Source organism: Psammomys obesus, unplaced genomic scaffold, assembly GCF_907164565.1.
Source record: "Psammomys obesus unplaced genomic scaffold, mPsaObe1.curated_primary_1811, whole genome shotgun sequence".
NCBI lineage: Eukaryota > Metazoa > Chordata > Mammalia > Rodentia > Muridae > Psammomys > Psammomys obesus.
In genome coordinates, this window is record NW_026596046.1 from 25626229 (window position 1) to 25650194 (window position 23966).

The window sequence follows — 23966 nt, forward strand, 5'->3', positions numbered from 1 at the left end:
TGAGTTATTTTTATATTTTGGATATTTGCCTCAAATTTTTTTTTCCCCCAAATGCGAGGTTAGAATACTTGTTTCAAGGTGCCAGGGAGATGAGTCAGCAATTAAGAGCACACAGTGCTCTGCGGGAGACTGGAGTCAGGAGTCAGTTTGGTTCCAGGCACCCTTGTTGGAATCTCATAACTGACTTAACTACATTTCCAGAGGAATCTGATGCCTTTTTCTATCCCCCACGAGCACTTGCATTTATGTATACATACCTACAATGGACAAACACATAATTTAAAAACCTTTTTAATTAAGTTTTCTTCATACAATATATTTTGATCCATGTTTTTCTCTTCCCTCAACACCTCCAAAATCTTTCACACTTCCCTGAGCCACCCAAGTTTGTTTTCTCTCTCAAAAACAAGAAACAAAAAACAAAGAACACAAAGTATTTTTATTTGAACAAAAAACAAAGTATTCTTGATTGATAATTTCTTATCTTTAAAACCAAACCAAACCAGTAGCTTCCTAGGAAAGGAGGGATGATACACCGTGTGGTGGATGGAGGTACTTCCCATGGATCCTGTGACCTCACTGCTGGACCTCTCCAATGTGTCTGCACAGGATATTGTTCACTAAATGTTCAATCTTTACCACAATTGGAAATTGTAACCTTTCTCAGGTCTCAGTCCTTGGGTCTTCTGTTCAGGTTAACCCATTGCCTGTCTTTTGAAATAGTTCTGGGATTATCAGTTTTGTTGTATTTCTCAGTTTTTCCTGTTAAACTATATTATTCCTAAGAGGAAACTCTTCGCCACTCATAAGAGGTGGTGTAAACTGGAAAGCTGTTTCAGAAACTGATTTTTAAAAAAAAATGTGTTTCCCTTGTTTGGCATTGCTTTGAAAATCTAAAGTCCAAAATATGGGAAAGATGATGCAAAACAATATTCGTGGTGGCTGAAATTACCAAAGGAGCAGTGTGGCAGCAGTATGGGAAAAGGCAAACCAAGGATGGGTTCCATTGAAACACCTCCATTAGTAAGCCCACTGAGGGTAGCTAGAACTCAGGAATGAGCCATCTGGACTGAAGGAAAACCAGGGAAGAGGCATCAAGGACTTAACTGAAGCAGAGAATGGACAACACGAGTGAAATATAGACCCCACACTGTCTGTTCAGAGACAGAAGTCATAGTACCCAGGTTTGAGAAAGGAAAAGAAGAGGTACATTTGGCTGGGAAAACAGGTCATGGACTACCAGCAAAGAGTGTACAGGCTGGCCAAAGAAGTTTAAATGAAGTAAATCCACTCGTTCGTTCACCTTTTAAGCATACCAGAAGCCTTCCATGTGCCAGGAGATAGTTGTAAGTATGAGTTAAAGTTGGCAGTGTACCACAGGGATGAGTGTTTGAGAAGTCACTCCGTGCTGCTACCAGCTGAGCATGGTGGTTTTTGGATAGGGTGAAATAAGGTGGGCAGAGCTGTGCCCCCACACATACACAAGCAGAAGGCGGCAAACATCTGAAGGAATTTGTTTAGCTCATCAGACAAGCAGCAAGGTTGCCAGTAAGGCCAGAGCAACCAGAAGCTAGAGGAGTTTGGTGGATGCTGAGGTCTGAGTGGACCAGGACTTAAGCTGGCTGAGACTTGGAGTTCTTCCTGAGCTGAAAAAACTAACGCGCTGGAAATTACTGTAAAAATGTTAAAGGATTGGTTGCTGTGGTGAAAGACAAGAGAAAAGGAGAAATGGATAAGCTAGTTAGAAGACTTTTGGATTAGTGTGAGGCATGAACAAATTAGGCTCAAGCTGGTCCAAAGACAAGAAGCTACAAAATCTATGGAGATGGGGATGGATGCTTAGTTTTGCCTGAGGAGGAGATGGGACAAATGGAAGGAGAGCAAATAGAATCTGGAAGATGAACCTATACGACTGTTTGGAGAGATCCTTGTCTCATGGAGAACATTTAATCTCTTGAGAGAACCAATTTCTTAATGAGCCATTCAAGTAGAACAGTAATGGTGGACCTCGGTTTCTTAATCTGTACAGTATAACAGTGCCTTCCTCATAGGAGTGTTGTATTTAATGAGTTAGTAAGTCAAAGCATTTATAATAGCCTGGCACATGATAGAGCTTCAATTATAGAGCTTGTTTACAGTGATGCTGCACAGCATGGGGGCTAGAATCAATCTGGAAGCAAACTGCCTACTTTTTCCAACTAGCTTGGCAGCTTTAGGCAAGTTGCAAAGCTTGACCTCAGCCTGTTTTTCTCTCTGCAAAATGGAAGATAGTTGCAGCCCCTACCTCAGGGTTGTGTAATAAGGTTATGCAAAGTGCCTGCATAAGCACACTTGGGTGTTTGCTGGCGTTAGTGTTTCTTGAGTCTTAAAAGTTCAGACTTCAGAATGTCCATTCAGCTCTTTTGAATCATTAACAATAGTCCTGTGAGCTGCTTCCAAAGCATAGCACTGAACCCCTGGTTGTACAGTTGTTCTTGTGTGAGCTGAGTCCTTGGGATCCTGAGGTGGCCACATCTTTTTAATCTTCATTGCTGGGATTGGAACTCTGAGCCTTGTACTTGATAGGCAAGGGCTCTTCCACTTAGTTCCAACCCTAATATATTTTAGTGAGCTTTAAGATAAGTCTTTGGGGCGTAGTTCAGTGGTAGAGGTCTTCCCTAGCATGCAGAAGGCCCTGGGTTCGATGTCCAGTACTGGAAACAAAACAAACTTGAAACAGCCAGGTCCACACTTACAATCTCCTTAGGTGGTGGTCTGCGATGCCCAGCGTTACTTTCTCAAGCAGAACACTTTCTGATGCATAGTTAAAGCCTTTGGGTTTTCTTCTCTTTTAACAATGAATGACTGGGACTTTAATGTCTTAGAGACCACATTTTGTTATGAAACTTTTTTTCTGGATAACATTTTAGCCTCAGTATTTGGACTTAGTTTAGTTGTCTTAAACGGAAAACAACAATTATTCAAACAGACTGGATTTCTTTTCTTTCACATGTGGACCTTGCCTGGCACTACATAGCTTTGCTTCCTCAAGATTGATCTGGGTGCACTTTTCGGTTCTGTTCCATGGTCGTTAAGGTGTGTGTCTCTCTGTATTTGTCTGTCCTTCCTTCTCTCTGCTTTTCCCAGCTAAAACAGCTGAATGAACAGTCTTAAAGAACAAGTCATGGAATAAATCAAGTGCAAATTAGGCCCTACTATTCAGTCATACTGGTACCAAATTAATTGTTCATCTTAAGTTTTTTTCTGATCAATGTCTTTAAAACAATATCCCATGCTTTCCATTTTCTTTTTAAAGATTAGTGTTAACATTGCAATATTTTAGTGAAAAAAAAATAGATGCTTAAAAAATGAAGTAAAAATGTATAGAGTACTAGGCCAGGTGGATGTTACATGGTGTGTTAAAAATGTGTACCTTTTTTTTACCAGCCCTAGCTCTGTTCCACAGTGACATCTTTATATAAGTAGTCCCAAAGAACACTTTTTAGAGAAAACTTCTGGTGTTAAAAAGTTTCACTTTCACGGAGAGAGACCAAGTAAACTCTCCCCTTTCCCTAGAACCTCAGCTGTGTCTGAGTCCATACCCCTCCCCACTTAGGAGTCGGCAGCTAGAAGCAGCTTCCCTTCTCTCAGAAGGGAAATGTTGCAAAGGCTAGCACCTTTTTATAGCTGAGACTATACAAAAAGACGGCACTAAGCCACCAAGACAGGGTCAGCAGGTTAGCCACAGGACTGAGGGGAGTGCTGACGCAGCCTGAGACTACGAGTGTGCAGATGTCTGAATTTGCAGTTGCTGTGAAACTTGCTTATTACTCAGAACATCTGAAAATGTTTCTATTCAAAGGGTTTTAAGTATCTTGACTTTTTAAAATCACCTTTTCATATCATAGAACAGAATAAACTAAAACATAACTAATTCAAAAAGTCACAGTAAAAAAACTTTGGGAATTTGAGTCCTATATGTCATAGGAATGGGAAATGGAAACAATCTAGTTAAAGTCACTAACATTTAGAAAGCCTCTACTGCTTGAGGACACGCTTCCTTGCTTTTAATGCAAGCCCCTGTTAATTCCAAGAAAATACAGAGAACTGTTGTGATGATGTCTGGTTAAACTCACTAGGACCAAGGGGTCTGTTAACAAGCAGGCCTTTACTGCTTCAAAAGCATTCTAGCTTCCCTGTGCCCTGAATTGCCTCAGTGTCTGACTATAGAGAAAAAGAAAACAGAAGGGCTCCATGCCCCATCCCTTCCACTCATTAACATTTGGGAACTAGTCTCACCACTTGGCCTGATGAAGACCAAGTAGTGTTCGCCAGGGCAGGCTGGCCCCTCACACCAGCGGTGGCTGGCGACTGACTCTCACTTGGGCTTTCCTTGACAGTGTACAGCCCCAGCGTCACTAGAGACTGGCTTGTGCCTCCCCTTCCAATGGATAGAGCAAGGTAATGCTCTACATGTCACCCCAGGAATACATTGTAAAGACAGCCGAACATGTTTAGCTTTGTTTCCAGAAAGTCAAATTATTGCTAAAGGTCAGTTATTGGAGCTGTGACCTAAAGCTGGTCCGTGAAGTACAGAAGAGCAAACTAGTACTTTAAAATGTTCTCTAACTGCCAGAGAGTCCAAATTCTAGCTAGTCCCAACAAAGTTTATTTTTCAAACCCTGTTCCTACCTTCTTAAATTCTTTAAATCTTTATAACCTCTGGGTCAACAGAAGCAAGTTCTGAGCCTGAGGCTAAAGCTGCCACCACATGGTGGCCATCCCCAAAATCTAGAATGACAGAATGCATATATACATTACCCTGAGAACTGAAATGTTCATAAGCCCCAACAGATTTATGTGGATTTAAATCCTTTCCCACTCTTTGCTGCCAGACCTCCGCCATCATCATCGCCTGCAGGCTCCCGGGAAGGGCCTGTCCCAGTCAGCGCTTCCCTTTCGCCGTAGCATCCCCACATGGCTGACGTTGACTTCTGATGTAAAGGAACAGATTTACAAACTGGCCAAGAAAGGCCTGACTCCCTCCCAGCTAGGTGTGATCCTGAGGGACTCACATTGTATAGCACAAGTCCGTTTTCTGACTGGTAATAAAATCTTGAGAATTCTTAAGTCCGAAGGACTTGCCCCTGATCTCACCCTGAGGATCTCTACCATTTGATTAAGAAAGCTATTGCTGTCCACAAGCATCTTGAGAGAAACAGAAAGGATAAGGATGCTAAATTCCGCCTGATTCTGATAGAGAGCAGAATTTACCAGTTGGCTCGTTAATATGAGACTGAGCGGGTTCTCCCTCCCGGTTGGAAATACGAGTCACCCACCACCTCTGCTCCAGTGTCATAAATTCTCTTGTATACACCAGCAATAAAATCACTCTGAATAAAAATAAATAAATAAAATCCTTTCCAAAACCTATCACTAAATGTGAAAATAGAATAATGTAGCTTATACAGGATAGAGGTACTCACAAATTTAATAGCTTGTTCTGTGGGCTCCTACTGCTGCTTGTTATTGTTTTGATGCTTTCTACTGCAGAAGACAATAGCAAACGTGGTTCAACCTCCTCCTGGTCCATGGGATCCTCAGAGGCAAGTTGATCTTCTCATCTGTTAACTCTGGGACAGGCTAGAAGGGTTTGTACCCGAAACGAACAAGGATTTGGTTGAGGACTCTAGCAGTAGTTTGGTGGCCAAGTTTTACATAATGTAGCCACCTAACAAACTATCACTGTATAAACCAAAAAAAAAAAAAAAAAAAAAAAAAAAAACTAACGTAGATTTGTTTTAGAAGTGCTTCTGTTCAAAAGTTGAAGCACCAGAAGGCAAGGGCCATTTCCCAGTGATGCTTTTGGCAATGCTGGGCGCTGAGCTCACCCCTGTGCATGCTAAGCACGCTCTCTCCACTGAGCCAGAGCAATGTGATGCTTTGCACTCTGATATTTTGAAAGCGTTTGGTTGTTTCTTTTCCTCTGATTGAAGCACATGTTGTGAGGTTAAATCTGGGACAGTGAGCCAGACCCTTGCCATGGTAATCTCGCACTGTGAACTTCCCCAGTGTGACAGAAACGGTGTTAACTAAGTTTGACCTTCCTCTCAGGAGACATCCTTACTCCGTTCCCACCACTAGACGTAAGCACCTCATGGAATGGATTGGATTAGAATACGGGAACTGGGGGGGGACAGTGTTTCACAGTGTTTTGAAGTAGAAAATACATCCAAGTACTTAAGCTACCTTATCCTATATGATGAATAAATACTTAACAAAGTTCACACACCCGTGACATGTGGGTTCAAGATCTCCAGAAAGGGCACACTTCACCCGGTCATCAGCCACCACAAAGTTGGATCCCATTCTTCCTGCTCCCCTCGGGAGACCTGCTGGCTTACGGTTTTCCCTTGTGAAATGCTGATCTCTGTGTTGGGATGATACTGGTCTTGGAGTGAACAAGAAGTTCTTTTTCCCTGGTAAGTTTGTGTATGGTTGGTGCAATTTCTTTCCAAAATGACTGAAAATTTTGCCAGTGAAGATACTAGGTTTGGATTCTTTTTAAATGTGTGTGTGTGTGTGCGCGCGCGCGCGCGCACGCATACACACTTTTAAATCAGATTTGATTTCTTCAGAATCAATATGGTTAGATTTATTGATTGGAAAGGCATTTTGATTGTCAGATTTAGCAGGAAGGTGTACATCTTCATTTCTTATGTTTATAATACTGACTATAAAATTCCTAGTGATATTTCATTTTTCATGCATTTTCTGCCTTTCTCAGCCCTTCAGAGAACCCACTTTGGCTTTGTGGAGTGTCTGTTTTTAATTTTATTTTGCATTTTATTCTTTCTACTTTATATTTTGGCCTCCTCCTCTCCTCGATCTTTACGGTAAAAACCTAGATTACTGATTTTTCTGCCTTTCTGTGCTTTCTAATCGATGAGTTAAAAACTGCACATTTCCCCCTAAACACTGAAATGCTCCACAGGCCTGGTAGCCGGCCTGTGGCTTGATCGCTAAGCATGCCGTGTGCACGTGAAGAGAATGGGTGTTCTGCAGCAGTTCGCCCTGCCGTGGTCTTCGGTTTTCCATCGAGGTGGCCCATTACCACTTTCAACTGCTTTGCTTTTGTGTGGGTGGGTGTTTGCACCTGTGTGTGGATGCGTGTGGCAGTCGGGAGTCAGCCTTGGTGGTGTTCCTCAAAAACCTTGCACCTTGGGTTTTGAGACACAACCCTGCTGTGTCGGTGAGGCTGGGTGACCAGAGAGCTCAAGGGCGCTTCCTATGCTTCCGCCCTGGTGCTAGGATTCCAGCTGTGTCCGGTCATGGCTAGCTTTTTACTGTGGGTTCTGGGGATCAGAGATCAGCACTTGACTGACTGAGTTATGTCCCCTGACCTTAATGTCAATCAATGTTCATGCTTCTTTGTTTTTCCCTTCTCATAAAATGCAAAATCTGCTACTTTTAAAAAATTGATTACTTTAGATATTTTGAGACCATGTGAATGTTCATTCAGAACATGGCTGTTCTGGCAGGAGATCACATCCAAGACCTAGGTCTGTGTGGTCTATCTGGAATACAAACAACACCTTTAATTCAGGAGGCAGAGGCAAGCAGATCTGAGTTTAAGGCCAGCCTGGTATAGAGCAAGTTTCAGGTATAGAAAAGCTTAGGTCCAGGCATGGTGGTATGCGCCTTTAATCCCAAACAATGAAGGTAAAGTTAGCTTGTAGAAAGAAGCACCCCACGTTTGAAAGTGAGGTCTAACTGAGTGGCAGAAACAGTGAAAGATGTGGCAGAATAGGGTACTCCCAACTCTCACGAGAACAGAGAGGAAAGGGAAACTATTTAAGGGGCAACAAACGAGAATCAAGGCAGTTTTACCAGGACAGTAATAGAGAGATGGGTTGCAGAGAGAGAACTCAGGTGAAGACTGAATGAACCAGAGAATGAGAATGATCCAGGAGATTAGAGCAGATTGCTTGAGTTAGTTTGAGGCCAAGCAGAGCAATTCAGAGGATGAGAGAGAGAAGCCAGATTGAATAAGTTAGCTGGGGAAGAGTTTGAGCCAGAACAGCTGAGTTGAACCAACCAGCCAGAGCTCAGGAAAAACAAGAAAAGGTGAGCTTTTTCAGCAGTAAATCTCAGAGGCAGAAAACATTCTACAGCTAGTTTAGATTGTACGGAGGCTAGAAGCTTCCAGGACGAGGCTTAGGTGAGCAGACAGACAGTAAACCTCTGAGAAAACAATTGAACCAGGTGAATAAAAGTTCTTTTTACAACCATGCTTCTTGCATAGAGGTAAATCTAGGATTATTAAGTAATCCTGATGGATTGATCCATTATTATGAAATATTATTTCCTCAATTCCTCTCGATCCTTATTAAAGTCTACCTTGTCTGATGTTAGGTCACATTACCCTTATTTTTGTTGACGTTTGCATGGTATATGCTTTGGCAGCATTTTACTTTTCGTTTTCCTTATATTTACAATGTGTAAAAGCTTTGTGTGCTGGCTAGGCTAGTTTTCTGTCAAATTGATACAAGCTAGAGTCATCTAAAAGGAAGAAGCCTTGATCAAGGAAATGCTTCCATAAGATCCAGCTGTAGAACATTTTCTTAATTAGTGATTTGTGGGACAGGTGATCTATGTGACCAGGGGAGCCAGCCCAGAGCAAGAGTGAGGTCAGGATGTGTCCAGACCCCCAAACTCTCATCTTGAGACTGGTAGGAGTAAGGACTGCCCCCTCCCTGTACTGGGCCTGCATGTCCTGTGCACATAGCCTTTCAACCCATTACCTCTGCTACCCTTGAGGTCGTTATGCAGCCTGGTGACAAAGTTAAAATTTCCTATTTCCTTATAAGGACATGTCCAGCCACCAGCTGGAATTCCGTTCCATGAGAATGAAGCACTCCCAGCCCCTCAGCCCCAGCCAATAACCTGAAAACCCCTGCCTACTTTCCCAAGGTTTTTACAGCCCTTATGCCCCCAATAAGCAACAGCTGTTTCACCGAACACTATCTTGGAGAAGGCTTTTTCTCCCACTCTTACCGCCCAACTGAGATCCTGTAACCCACCTGCCCAGTTAGGCTTCATTCCTTCCAGCCTGGTGCACAGTGGATGCTCTGAGCGCAGAAGCAGAACCTAGTGGCACAGCAGTGATTGATAGGGGAGGGCCCGGCCCATGGTGGGTTGGGGCCATCACTGACCTGGCGGTCCTCGTTTTATAAGAAAGTATGAGCAAGCTATGATGGGCAAGGCAGTAAGCAGCGCCTCTCCATGGCCTCTACGTCAGCTCCTGCCTCCAGGTTCCTGCCCTGTTTGAGTCCCTGTCCTGACTTCTTCAGATAGATATGATGTGGAACTATAAGCCAAGCAAACCCTTTCTTCCTCAACTTGCTTTTGGTCATGGTGTCTCTTCACAGAAGTAGCAACCCTAACCCAGACACTTTATAGATTACGCTTTTGTTTTCAAAATGGTGTGAATGAAAGAAGCTTTCCCAATGTTCCACAAATCACAATAGGCAAGGAATACACAGTTTGGATCAGTGCAGATATTCTTTGCATCCAGATCTAATTTTATCCCCATTGGTTTGTTTTGTTTTTGTTTTTTCTCTTTTGAGAAAGAGTCTCTCTGTGTAGCCTTGTCCTGGAACTGTGTAGACCTGACTGGCCCCAAACTCTCAGAGATCCCCCTTCCTGCCTCCCAAATGCTGGGACTCAAGGCGCGCAGCACCACTCTGACATCCACTCTTTCTAGTGTGATTCTTGAAGCTCCTGTGAGAACCCTCTCTTCAGGTGGCCTTTAATTCAGAAAAGCGGTTATGTAGACCAATGGAGGCATTTTTCAAATGCTTGTCAAATATACAATAAGCTGTATATGTCCTTATAAGCCTTCCATATATAATTATCTGATAAATATTTTTGTATTCCTTATAAACTTTGTGCAGCATGGTACCAGCTTGCTTATTATATGACATTAGAACTTACTCTTATCCATAATCGAGGTTTCAGACATTTGTCCTTCCTATGCAGTGTGACAAGTGGCTAGCGAGGATTCCAACTCCAGGTACCATGCTCTTGAAGCTCGTGCTATGGAATCTACTATTGCAGTCTTCTTTTTCATGAGGGAAAGAGACCATGTATTTCAATACATTACTTCTTAAAATAGATGTGTTTGCGGCTGGAGAGCTGGAGCAGTGGTTAAGAGTGGTTGCTGTTCTTCCAGAGGTCCAGCGTTCAGTTCCCAGCACCCCGGTTGCCTGACCCACAGCCTCCTGTAACTCCAGATTCCGGGGTCTGATACTCCTTCCTGGCCACCACAGGCTTTTACACACACACACACACACACACACACACACACACACACACACACACAGTATTAACATAGTCATTAAAAAATATTTTATTATTTATATAGCATTCTACCTGCATGTGTGTCTGCACGCCAGATCTCATTTTAGATGGTTGTGAGCCACCATGTAGTTGCTAGGAATTGAAGTCAAGACCTTTGGAAGAACAGCCAGTTCTCTGAACCTCTGAGCCGTCTCTCCAGCCACCTATAGTCATCTTTCAATTGGAATATATTACATTCATACTATAATAACTATTACTGATTTTAAATATGCCATCTTGAGTTTCCTTTTTTATTCATGTTCTTTTTGTCTCTTGAACTTAAAAATGAAATTAATCCTAATACTTTTAAATGTTTCATTTAATCTTCATTTTGCTAAATTGTTGGGACCACAAAGGTTCTTGCATGCACAGCAGGCACTAGGGAAACCAGGCATGTTAAAACACCCAGGGCTGTATTTTCAAAGGAAAAGATGGACGACCTGTTTCCTGTCCACAGGGCTGGGAATGGAGGTAGATAAAAGGATAGGCAGCTCCTATTCTCTGTGTAGTGCCAGGCAACACAGACGTGCGATCCAGATATCACCTACGCTATTTACTGTCTGAAAATTTACTTCAACAATTTAAAAAAATAGTTTTTATGTATGTACATGTGTGTGAGTTTGTGTTTGTTTGTACCACATGTGCGGTCCCGTGGAGGTGGAGTTAGAGGCAGTTGTGAGTTGCTTGGCGTGGCTGTGGGGAACAGAAGCTGAGTCCTCTGGAAGAGCAGCAACCTGTATCCTTCCATCTTCCAGCACAGGTTCTGTGTATGGAATTCTAGGCTGGGTCACAGTAAGCTACTGCAATCAGCTAGGACTGAGCTCCACTCCCTCAGGACAGAGTATCTGAGCTGTATATCCCCTCTTGACCCTCATTCCTGCTGGCACTCACCCCTGTGTGTGTGGGGGGGTGTCATCTAGGCGCTCACCTTTGTAGTTTGTTTTTTGTTTTGTTTTTGCTGTTTGAGACAAGGTTTCTCTGTGTAGCCCTGGCTGACTTGGAAGCCTCTCTGTAGATCAGGTGGGCCCTGAATTTAAAGAGATCCACCTGGCTTTGCCTTCTGAGCTCTGGGATTAAAGCACCACAGCTGGGCATGGTGGCATACGCCTTTGATCCCAGCACTTGGAAGGCAGAGGAGGCAGGCAGATTGCTGTGAGCTCGGGGCCCAGCCTGGTCTACAAAGGGAGGCCGGGACAGCCAAGCCCACAGAGAAACCCTGTCTCAGAAAACAAAGAAACAAAACAAAAAGAAACCCAAAATGAAACCAAAAGGTATGCACCACCACCACCTGGAAGCTTTCATGGGTTTTGTTTTGTTTTTTAATTTTTTATTAATTACACTTTATTCATTTTGTATCCCCCCATAAGCCCCTCCCTCCTCCCCTCCCGATCCCGCCCTCCCTCCCCTTTCTGCATGCATGCCCCTCCCCAAGTCCACTGATAGGGGAGGTTCTCCTCTTCTTTCTGATCTTAGTCTATCAGTTCTCATCAAAAGTGGCTGCATTGTCCTTTACTGTGGCCTGGTAAGGCTGCTCTCCCCTCAGGGGGAAGTGATCAACAAGCAGGCCAATCAGATTATATCAGAGGCAGTCCCTCTTCCCATTACTATGTAACCCACTTGGACACTGAACTGCCATGGGCTACACCTGTGCAGGGGTTCCAGGTCATCTCCACGAATAGTCCTTGGTTGGAGTATGAGTCTCTGGGAAGTTCCCTGTGTTCAAATTATCTTGTTCTGTTGCTCTCCTTGTGGAGCTTTCATGGTTTTAAGTTTAGTCTTTTGCTCCTACTTGCCAGTTCTGTGTTTCTAGACTTCTAACAGGAGACAGAGGGCACATTCATACAGGACTCCCAAGAGAAGTTCAGCGAAGCAAGCATGTACAGTGGTGCCAGCTGCACTGTGGGAGACCGAACCGACGGTGAATAAAATACCCTCCAGATAACGACAGATCAAACAGCTCCTTCTTCCAGGACCGATCGGACAAAGTCAGGTCCAGCCAAGTTGCTAGACCTAGAGAGAAGCCATACTAAGTGAGCCTTCCAAATGGAGCTGTGACCTTTGGCCTAGAGACTGCTGACACTCCTGCCTGGCAGGAATGCAGCTGGAGCTGGGAGAGTTCATCCCGCCCACTCTCCCTGTCTCTACCACCAGAATCCTTCCCATGAAGGTCAGGGGACGGGGGATCCATGGGACTGGCTGTGATAGCGCATCTCTTGTTCCAGCACTGAGGAACAAGAGAGACTGAAGTGTTCCAGATGAACCTCTGTAGGAAAACATTGTCTCAACTGAAATGGCAACTTTTAAAAGGTATTGGAAGCTGGGAGCCTGGGCAATCACTGACACAGCGCACAGATGCTTTTGGGGTACAGAGAGCATGATGAGAGTTGTTTTGGAGTGGTCCAAGTGAAGACTCATATGTAGCCTACATTTTTACTCTTGTGCATCACGAATAGGCATTTTATTTTATTTGTTTGTTGTTTATTTTGGCTTTTTGAGACGGGGTTTCTCTGCGGAGCCTGACTGCCCTGGAACTCATGTTGTAGGCCAGGCTGGCCTCAGACTCAGAAATCCACCTGCCCCTGCCACCCGGGTGCTAGTATTAAAGGCGTGCACCACCACCACCCAGCTGACAAATAGACGTTTTGATAGATATATTTGGTGGAGCTTGGAGAGTTGAAAGAAAGCCTGAAGACTGGACACTTACTATGATTGTGTGTGTGTGTGTGTGTGTGTGTGTGTGTAGCTAAAGCATGTGCACATAGGTGCCAAATGATGGACCATGGAAAGTAATGACAGACTCAGCAAAAATATATCTGAATAAGGTGGAGATGGTGTCATGTGTCTAGAACTTCGAAAGGAGTATTAGCACGTGAAAGTGGAGGAATGGTGACCTGGAAGACACTGGAGCTGAGGACCGCACGTAGGCCCTACATGTCACGAGGAACAGAAGAGTAGGCGGCATCCCCTGTAGAGGGCCACAGAAACGCCCCGGGAAGAAAAAGGTGCCCAGCAACCATGGCACTTACCGGCTGCTGTTTCCAAGGGTGAACATGGCAGGACTGGGAGAGAGCGGGAAGGGGCAGGCCGCATGGGCGCAATGGGAACTATTGTGTCTCACTTGAGAGAACCCATCAGTGGCGGCACCACTAAGAAGGTCAGCAACCCCTCTCCCTGTGGTGTGCGGAAGCAGGGTGCAGTGTTGGTGGCTCTCACAGAGCGCCAGCACCCCTCCCTGCTCACATGGGAAGTGAGCACACTTTGCACAGTACACAGACTTAGGACAGTTCCGGAGGGGAGGAGCTTCCTGCTAGTAAATTATTTCCAAGAAATGAACGAACAGGGCTGGAGGGGTGGCTCAGAGGTTAAGAGTGCTGTCTGTTCTTCCAGAGGTCCCGAGTTCAATTCCCAGCAACCACATGGCGGCTCCCAACCATCCATAATGAGATCTGATGCCCTCTTCTGACATGGAATGTACGTGCAGACAGAGCACTCATACACATAAAAATAAACATTTAAAAAACGAATGAGCGTATTGCTACTATTGTTATTATGTATTGCTGTTATGTAATGGTTAGGGCTGTCAGCTGGAGAGGGTCTGGGATCACCCAGGAGACAAGCCTCCAGGCTTACCTGGGATTACACCAGCCCTGATTGCATGAGCCTCTGGGCGTCCTGTGAAGGGTTGTCTTGATTGGGATAGTGGGCTGGGAAGGCTAGGGCGCCGGACATTTTAGATTCGAGGAAGCTGGTTTCGCATTCGTTTTCTTTTTCCTGGGTGTAAATATGCTACCAGCTTCCTCAAGCTCCAGCTCCTGTAGTCAAGTGTTCACAGACCCCGGTCCCTACCCCTAAGCTCTGCCCCTAACTCCCATCCCTATCCCCTACCCCTAGCCCCGCTCCTTGCTCCAGCTCCTAAGCTCCCACCTCTTAACTCCTCACTCCTAATCCCCTACCCCTTACCCCTACCCCTAGCCCCTTACCCCTAAACCCCTACACCTCTAGCCCCACCATCACCCCTAATTCTTCCACTCTTAACCCTCATCCCCACTGGAATGATGGGCTTTACCTTCAAAATGTGTGCCAAGATAAACCCGTTCTCCTATAAATTCCTTTTGTAAGGGCATTTTAGCTCAACAACAGAGAAAGTAACTAATTTACATTATAAATAGGCTTAAAGAATAGGTTCAAATTACAGTCATTATCATTCAGTTTTAAAGGCAGAAGCGGACAATAATATATATGCTCTAAAATTTTCTTTAAAACATTTCTAGCAACTACTCCTTATTGGGATTCAATGAATCCATGAATTTTCAAATGAGAAGGATTTGAAACCACTGTCTTCTAAATATATTAAATACACAAAGCAGTTTTTTTCTGTCACTTATGCTGGCAAGTGAATCAATAGCTCAATAACTGAAATCAGGATTTTAAACGTGGTTATGATGGTTAGAAACACCAGCTTTCACTCAGCAAGGCAGAGGAAGGTGGATCTCTGTGAGTTCAAGGCCAGCCTGCTCTACAAAGCCAGTTCAGGACAGCTGAGGCTACACAGAGAAACCCTGTCTTGAAAAAAAAATCAAGAGAGAGAAACCAGCTTTAAGAATAGATTGCTGTGAGTTAAGCAAGCAACTTGAGCACTTTAATTTGCAAAGAACTGATAAAGAGGGGTGGTTTTCACATTGTGGCTCCCAGGCCTAGAGAAACGTCTTCATCATCGTATGTGTGATATGGCTTTCGGGGCTCTGGACGTCTTCATAAAAGCTGAGCCGCATTTCCTTCTTTTGGAGATAAATGGGCATTTTCTTGCCTTCCACACCCATTAGCTTCAATGCCATTGGGCCCAAGTTGACATACTCCTGTGGTGAAGAGGAGAGGTAATTGGCAAGTGAGCTTGATAATGAGTTGTCCCTTTCCTGGGCAGACCTTCACCTGACAGAACTCTTTGCCCTGCTGATTGTGTGACGGCTGTACATACATGGAATGTGAACGCCGCCGCAACATTTAAAAAATATACTTTTTAGGTTTATATTCCCTGTGGGCTGTAGTAGAAAGCTGAACCGGTGAGCAGAAGGGAAGGCTGATGATCTCAGGGGGAGTGAGGTGGGTTGGGTGGTGGAGATGTGTCGCCTGCAGGCTGCTTTGTTGGTGAAGGAGAACTTGCATGGTCCTCCACATGCCAGGGCAAAGCCACAGCAGACTTTTCTGCATTATCCAAAAGTATCAAATAAAACTATCTGGAGAGTTCCACAAGTGCTGTGTGGACCAGATCATGTAATCCTTGAGCAACTTTTCCACAAATTTCAGTCTTTCCCCAGGCTCTTTGGCTACTGTATTGGTAAAACTTAGCCTACAGCCAAGGTGTATGTAGTCAGGCAACACAAAGAACTGGAAAGTTACTGGCTAGAAAATCCTCTAGCCAGCCCCAGATGCCCAGGCCCTTCCTGGGAAGACTCCTACGCCATAATTGGCGTGTTCAACAGGCACACCAGCAAATCTTTCTGGAGTGCTCCCCGTGCCTGTGATAAACACGGGGCCGCTGAGGGACAGCCTGAGTAGCATACTCCTCTCTCCATGGTAGTTGTTGACTCGTGTCTGAAAATCCATCTTTGAGCTTTAGCTGCCATTCCCTTAAAATTCTCAACCATGAACAGGTGCCTGGCGTGTTGGCAGGGTGCTCAGTATTTATGTGAACTTAGAAGAGGAGGCGATGCCTCACCTTTCCAAATGCTTGCCACCGTATGAAGTTTGATGAACATCTGCACGTTCCACGCCATGGCCGCTGCAGCTCCTCCACCAAAGCTCATAAGAATACCTTTCATCAACCCAGGGGCATTCAGCTTACCGTCTGTTGTCCACAATTATCAGCCATCAGCACGATACAGCAGGAGTTAGGATTCCAGGATGCTAGTGGTGGTGGCTGGGCATTTAAATGGCAAAAACTCTAAAACATCCATCCTTTAATTTTTTTTTTTTTTCAATGCTGAAAACCAAACCAAGAGCCTCCTACACATTTATCGATCTCTGTTACCACCTCGGTCACTCGAGGGGCTACAGGGAGACCGAGTCACCATCATCTTGCTTGACATAGGAGTACCCCCTCTTGAGGTGGGCCGGTTTTGCCCCAGTCTAGGCTTCAGATGAGGGTGGCCCTAACTAGCATATGGCTGTGACTGCCCAAGTGAGAACCTGGTGAAGCCATTGCTCAATCCCCAGCTAACAGAGCCCTGAAGGCACATAAAAGGTATTGTTTTATACTGCTAGATTTAGGGACAGTTTCTTAGGTAGCGTAAGATAACTTACCCCTTCTCTTGTAGCTGACTGACTGGAAGTGGGAGCAAAAAGAATAGCCCAGGAGAGGCCAATGGTGGGCTGGTTTTACTAGGAATTACAGGTCAGTTTTTCAGTGTTTTCATTTCGGGTCTCTTCTGCCAGCATTGGAGTCACTGATATTCTGGTTAGAACCGTGTTCTCACCTTGAAGTCCTGCTCATCCTCGTGCAGTAAGTAATGAATGACAGAGCCCTCTGTGACGGAGTCCTCTTTGGCGGGGACGTCCTCTCCTTCCTTCTGCTTGACTTCCGGGCTGCTTTCCTGTGGGAGGTCCAGCATATCTCCACTCTCGGTTTCAGAGGGCAGTTTCTCCTCTGGGGCTAAAGCAAAGAAAGAAGTTGTTGGGAGATGGTTTTGTGCATGGTGCAGTCAGGTGCTGCTTTGTGTCTCAGAGAGTCCGGTTGCAGCACGAGCATTGCCATTATTATTGAAGAATCTCCTGTCTCAGCATTGTGTGAAAACTGTTCTCCATCATTTCTGGTTGGTTAATAAAGAGCTCAACAACCAATAGCTGGGCAGGAGAGGTGAGGGGAGGCAGCATTTCATTCCTAGTTAGAGGGTCCCAGGTGGAGAGAGAGGGAAGAAGAGATGAGAGGTCACCATGGGAGAGTTACCATGAGGACATGGATGGAGCAGGAGCAGCCAGGGTGAAACTAGATGCCAGGTAATGGGGCACATGGCTGGGAATTAGGCTAGGTCAGCATGGTTGGGTTAGAATAGATAAGAGTCAGCTATAGTGCTTAAGGCTTATTAATAAGTTGAATAGGTCTCAGCATCATTATTTGGGAGCTAGAGTGGGTGTAGAAAAAAACCTTTATTTTTACAATAATTAAATAATATTTTGAGCAGATGACAAAATACAATGCCATTGTTGGTCACATTTTTTTATTTGAAAGAACTCTAAACTTAGAAATGTCAAATTTGGGGCTAAAGGAATGGCTTAGCTTAATCAGTACTGTGACAGTGACGCCTCCACGGGGCCCTCGGTTCAGTCCCCGGCGCTGCCACCACCAAACCCAATATATCTTAGAGAAAAAGTATAGAATTTATGAAACAACTTAATAAAGAAAATAGTAACAAAAGAAGCAGAGGCAGGTGGATCTATGTGAGTTCAAGGCCAGCCTGGTCTACTGAGTGAGTTCCAGGAAAGCCAAGGCTACACAGAGAAACCCTGTCTCAAACAACCAAAAAACCAAACCAAAACAAAATGGAAGTAATATAAATTATATAGAAGTAAGTGATGGGTACATTTTAAGAGCTATTCGACATCCTTCTTATAGCTAAGACCTTAACCATAACCACCTGGGGTTATATTGACTCAGGGGTGTGCTGTTATCAGTGTAGGCAACACCCCATTCCTCTCTAAAGGCATCTCCTTAATTCATTATAAAACATGATGAGATTGATAGAAAATGGGATTAAACCTCGGGAGCAGCACAGTGTGTCTGCAATGTCAGCCCTTGGGAGGCTGAAGCAAGGGGAGCATGAGTTCAAGCCCAGCCTGTGCTGTTTGGAAATACCTTAGAAAGAAGAAAGTGTCTGGGAGAAAAGGAAGGGAGGGACAGAGGGAGGAAAAGGACAGGGAAAGGGAAGGGAGGAGTTGACAGACAGGAGAGTGGAGCAGGAGGAACGCTGTGGGAGGAGGGGCGGAGAGGTGCCGCTCTAGATCTGCTCCTCACGGCCCAGTGCCTCCCTACGGGCAGGATGCTGTGCTTTAAGGCAAGGAGAGCCTCATTGCAGGGAACTGTACCTGTGTCCTTCTCTGGCAATTTCAAAGACATGTCTTCCTCTGTCACTTGCAGCCCAGCTGCTTGAGTGAGATACAGTTTCCTGAGAGAACAAATAACAGCCTGTCAGTCAATAAATACCAGCCCGTGTGCTCACCAGCATCCATCCCTCCCCAGAATATGGAGACAAAAGGGAAACTGAGACCTGCTTTACATGCTTCAGGAGCATAAGGCTTGTTGAAATGATAAATGACACAGCATTATCTAAAGTGATAATTCCTAGCGAGATAGGTAATGATTAGTGTGAGAACTCTGGGAATCAGAAAGAACAGCCTTTGAGTGAGCCTTGGGGACAAGGAAGGTTTCCTGAGGAGATGAAATCTGAACGTTAGTCTTGTAGAACCAGAAGTTCACTGGGGAAAAGTAAACGGGGAGGGAAAGTTCCAGAAGGGACAGTGAGAATGATACCAGTTAGGCCACTGTAGATTTTCAGTAAGAAGATCATTAAGAAGTGCTGAGGCCGTAGCTCAGTGCTAGAGGGCTTGCCTGGCAGGTATAAGGCCCATGTGTGGAGGAGGATGGTGGGGAAGGGGAAGAGGAAGAGGAAACGGAGAAACACATATAAACTATTTAAAACACATACACACAGTGTTTCTATAAGTTTGGACTTGCAACACATACCACTGTTTGTTAATGTTTTGAATTATTCCTTTTTGTTTGACAGGTAAGAGTGTTTTGCCTGCATGTAGATGCACCATATGTGTGCAGTACCTCCAGAGGCCAGAAGAGGGCACTGGATCCCTTGATGCGGGAGTTACGTATGGGGGTGCTGGGACTTTAACCCAGATCTTTTGGAAAAGTGGCCAGCGCTCTTAATTACTGGGCCATCTCTGTAGCCACCAAGTTCCCTTCTTTTTGAGTACTGCCATCTAGTGGAAACATTGAAGAATGCAATCTTTCTTTTTCAAACAGGGTTACTCTGTAACCCAGGCTGGTTTAGAACTATGGCCTATGAAGGCAGGCCTTGAATTACCGTAATCCTCTTGTGTCAGCCTCCTGAGTGCTGGAATTACAAGTGACACCCGGATAAATAATTTTTTTTTTAAATCAAACCAAACAAAAACCCCACAAACTTTTTACAGGTATAATGTCTACAGAACACTTTCTAGAAGTGTTGTGACATTGACCAGGGCATTCTTAAGGCAGCAAACGCTAACTGCATTGGCCAGAGAATGCCTCACCTTGGTATTTTGAGATCCACAAGTTTACACTTAAACAGCTGGTCAATAAGCACCAAATTTTCCTTTTCTAGTTGATGAATAGTCCTTTCCAGGTCTTCAACCTCCTTCCTGTGAATTTTAATCTGTTTGCAGAAAAGGGGAATGGGTATCAGTACTTACTGGCTTCATCCAGTGATGTCTTCTACAGCAAACTCAACTCCTGAAAGGGACATTTGCCTGAGGGAAGAGCTATTATTTATTATGGGGTTTGCCATGGTTAAGAAGGAACAGTGGGGCTGTTTTCTAGGTCATTGCCAGACTCGGCAGGCAGTTATTACAGAGCAGAAACTGTCCTTTTCTAGTCCTTTTCTATCCTTCTGAAGCATGGCTGAACTTAGGTATGAGCTAGAAGCAGAGGCAGAAGAACAAAATTCATTTAGCAATATGGTACATTGTCTCTCTAAAGGTGACAATAAGACATTGAAAACATGCTGGGACAATTGGTGCATAGGGTGGTGCTTTTTTTTTTTTAATACCTAAAAGCTCTCTCTATTAGCCTCTATAATAAGACTGTGTTCTCTCTGAGCTTGGTGTCAGTTCTGAGAAATGCCATCTTGTGAAATATTTGCTAACTCATTTATTCTGCTGTATCAGACTGTTACTATGTGTTAGAAAATGTATTACAAATGATCAAGATACAAAATTAATTTAGCAATCTGATCTCAGCCTGGGTGGTCAGTTATTGTGGGAAGAGGGAGAGGTGACAAGAGAGACGGCAGCTAACCCAGAACTTGAAAGTGGAACGGGGACTCTTGATGGAGATACAAGTCATGTCTCCTGGGAAAAAGGAAACAAGTGAACAAAGGCAAATTATTAAAATGGAAGAAAATTATTAAAATGGGGAGGAGTTGGGGATTGGCTGCACCACTAAGAGACAAATACTGCCCAAGAACCTGGCTTTCGTCCTCAAGGTGATGGCAAGTAACTGCCTTACCGGACATACTGAATGTATAATTTTTTAAAATTGAATCAAAAATGAACAGAATTTACCAGTTTGGCTGATGGAGTTCCCATTAGTCTTTCTAAACTGTTTGTTTGTTTGTTTTTGAGACAGAGTTCTCTGTTTAGCTTTGGCTGTCCTGGACTCGCTTTGTAGACCAGGCTGGCCTCAAACTCACACTGATCCTCCTGTTTCTGCCTTCCTGAGTGCTGGGATTATGGGCGTGAGCCACCGTGCCTGGCTCTCCTATCAGTCTTTTAAAAGCGTGTTTGGGATCTTTTGTCTAAAGAAGGTTGTCAGTTCTCCTTACTAGGGGACCCATATGGAGACTGAGCTTTGTATGGACTACATCTGAACAGGCTGTCTTGGTCCTCTCCATGCATGGTCCTTGGTTGATGTGTCAGTGAGAATAAACAATTCACTCCTCTGGCCAAGAGAAGCTAACAGCTTCTGCTTTGTTACTGAGAGTCGATGATAGGTGAGAATCTTGAAGCCTCCATATTAGTCATTTATTAAATATATGGGTCCTTACGTGGGCAAGCTTCCGAGCTAGAGATATGTCCTGGCTAGTTTTATGTCAACCTGACACAGCTACAGTCATCAGAAAAGAGGGAGACTTAACTGAGAAATTGACTCCAGAATATCAAGCCAGGTGCAGTGGTGCACACCTGTAATCCCAGCACTCAGAGAGGAAGAGACAGGCAGATCTCTGTGAGTTCGAGGCCAGCCTGCTCTACCAAGTGAATCCAGGACAGCCAAGGCTACACAGAGAAACCCTGCCTTGAAAAACAAACCATCAAACAAACAAAAGATCAGGCTGCAGGAAAGCTTGTAGGGTATTTTTAAAATTAGTGATTGATGTGGGTGGTCCCCATTCCTGGGGCTGGTGGTCCTGGGTTCTATAAGAAAGTAAATTAAGCAAGTTGAGCAAGCCATGAGGAGCAAGCCAGGAAGCAGCACTGATAGCCTTTGCATCAGTTCCTGCCTCCACGTTCCTGCTCTGTTTGAGTTCCTGTCCTGGCTTCCTTCAGGGATGGACAGTGATATAGAAATGTATGCCAAATAAACCCTTTCCTCCCACCTTGCTTCGTCATGGGAATGACGGCCCTAACTGGGACAGAACTGCTCTAGAATATCGTGGGGTGTTACTGTGACAGATACGTTGTTTCGGGGAAGATTGTGGAAAGACTTTGGAGCTTGGAAGTTAAGAAAGATGAGAGCAATGTGGGTGAGGGAGGCCTGGCTTGTAAAGTTACAGAGGGAAGTTTGGGGGCCACTTAAAGCCTGTCACATCTGTTGCATATTTTGAGTTAAGAGTCTGTGTTGCTGTTAGTGGCCGCGGAGCACTAGCTACTCTTCCAGAGGACCCAGATTCAATTCCAAGCACCTACATGGCAGCTCACAGCTTCAGCAGCTCCAGATCTAGGGGATCCGACACCCTCACACACAAACGTGCACGTAAAACACCAGTGTACCGAAAATAAAAGTAAAATTCTAATAAAAAAAATCCGTGTTCTGGTTCGCTGGGAATAAAGAATCACCTGTGACTAATAAAGAGAACAGAACCATGTAAGCAAAACCTTTGCTTTACTGGGGATATTGATGCTGGTCAGCTGGAGCTAAGAAATTAGCAGTGATAAAGAAGAGAGCAACATCAGTAAGGTTCCTCAGAGCCAGCACAACATAGGATATACGAGTGAGCAAGACTCAACCTTTCCCCAAAAGACCGCTTGGAAAGCCACAGCTAATTAGAGACAATTGTGAGGTCATGGCTCAGACTGCTGGCAGCTTAGAGCTGGGCAGAGAGACAAATCATACTTACTTACTTGTCTCAGACATTTAAGTCTATAATAAGCCAGTGGTTGGTGTTTAGGGTCTTAGGTGTTCAGAGATGATTAACTTGATTACAAGTTTGAATGCCTTAAGGAAAGGTTTGTTTTTCAAAGCATGAGAAAGACATCATAGAAGCTGTGCACAGAGAACAATATTTGGAAGCTGTCTGGCCATGGGCTAGGCCCTGAGATACCTTTGCAGGGGTTGGGAAATCACCTCCCTCTTCAGAGTGGTGTTCACATCAATGCTGACTCCCCTAGGCTTTGGAAATGGTAGGGAAACTAAAACTAATTCCTTTTCATAATCATGTAGATACTCTTAGACTTCTCGAGTAAGGAACATAAGAGGGAAGAAAAGGTGGGAAACTATGTTTCTCTAAATACCTAAGAAGTGTAGAGATCAGGGCAGACAAGTCAAACCATTTCAGCCAGGAATCTAGGGGCCTGCTAAAATGTATGCACTTGACCTTTTCATCTGCGAGTCTGCTTGAGCGCTGTGCCTCCTTGAGATCCTGAGTCTTGTCTTGTTTCTCTACACTAAAGTAATGAAAATATTTGAAAATTTCAATTGTCATTTTCCTAATAAGTAGCTGACTGAAAACCTACAAGAAAAATAATGCACCAGGATGTCCTGCACCCTTCACATATATCTATGTTCCGCGTTTTTTTGCTGAGAGAGAACGAGTGGTGCATTCTCTTAGCAACATTTTTCAAGCCATTACATGCCTTTCTCAAAGAAATGTATCAACTTAATTCTGTTTTGGGGCAACTTTTGAATAGTGGTAAAATTAATAATAAGAAATAATTTTCATTAATTTTTTGAGTAAATTTAAGCATGCCAAAATGAATATTTATTGTAATAGAGAAATTAAAACTACTGAAGTTCCTTAAAATGCTTTGCCCTTTTTTTCTAACCTCTGTGATTTAATTAAACTTGACATTTTCCCTTTTATTTCCAGAAGTAAAAAATTTTAAATGAAACCAAATATAATTTGAAGCTTCAAAAGAAAGAGGGCACCAAAACAGCCTTTCTTATCAGTCAAATACAGAATTTTTAAAATAAGATCTGTGACATCTTATAAATTAAGAGTTGAATAGTAATTATGAGATCACACCGTTGTATTTAGTAAAATTATAATAAATAAATATCCCCTAACATTCTATTATTAACCCACCTTGAATTTTAAATTATTGAAACCTTGTTTTACCTATCTATCTATCTATCTATCTATCTATCTATCTATCTATCATCTATCTTTTTTTTTTTTTTTTTTTTTTTTTTTACTTTTGAAGCAAGGTTTCTCTGTATAACTGCCATGGCTGTCCTGGAACTCGATTTGTACCAGGCTGGCCTCAAACTCACAGGTATCCATCTGCCACTGCCTTCCCGAGGGCGGGAACTAAAGGTGTGCACCAGCATGCCCAGCTGCCTTTATTTATTTATTTATTTATTTATTTATTTATTTATTTATTTATTT

The 23966-nt window shown here is 43.9% G+C and overlaps 1 protein-coding gene and 1 pseudogene across 1 annotated transcript in view; one reads left to right on the top strand and one right to left on the bottom strand.

Annotated features, from left to right (window-relative positions):
* Positions 1 to 527: 527 nt before the first annotated feature.
* LOC129688435 (40S ribosomal protein S13-like) lies at positions 528 to 5340 on the top strand (annotated as a pseudogene).
* Positions 5341 to 15074: 9734 nt separating this feature from the next.
* Positions 15075 to 23966, bottom strand: part of Ccdc83 (coiled-coil domain containing 83) — a 38401-nt gene continuing 29509 nt past the window's right edge. Inside the window, exons 7-10 of the mRNA XM_055623638.1 lie at positions 19678 to 19799; positions 18460 to 18539; positions 16854 to 17023; positions 15075 to 15236 (exon numbers count right to left, since the gene is read on the bottom strand). Coding sequence (XP_055479613.1) covers positions 15075 to 15236; positions 16854 to 17023; positions 18460 to 18539; positions 19678 to 19799 — 534 coding nt within the window. The remainder of the gene's footprint in view (positions 15237 to 16853; positions 17024 to 18459; positions 18540 to 19677; positions 19800 to 23966) is intronic.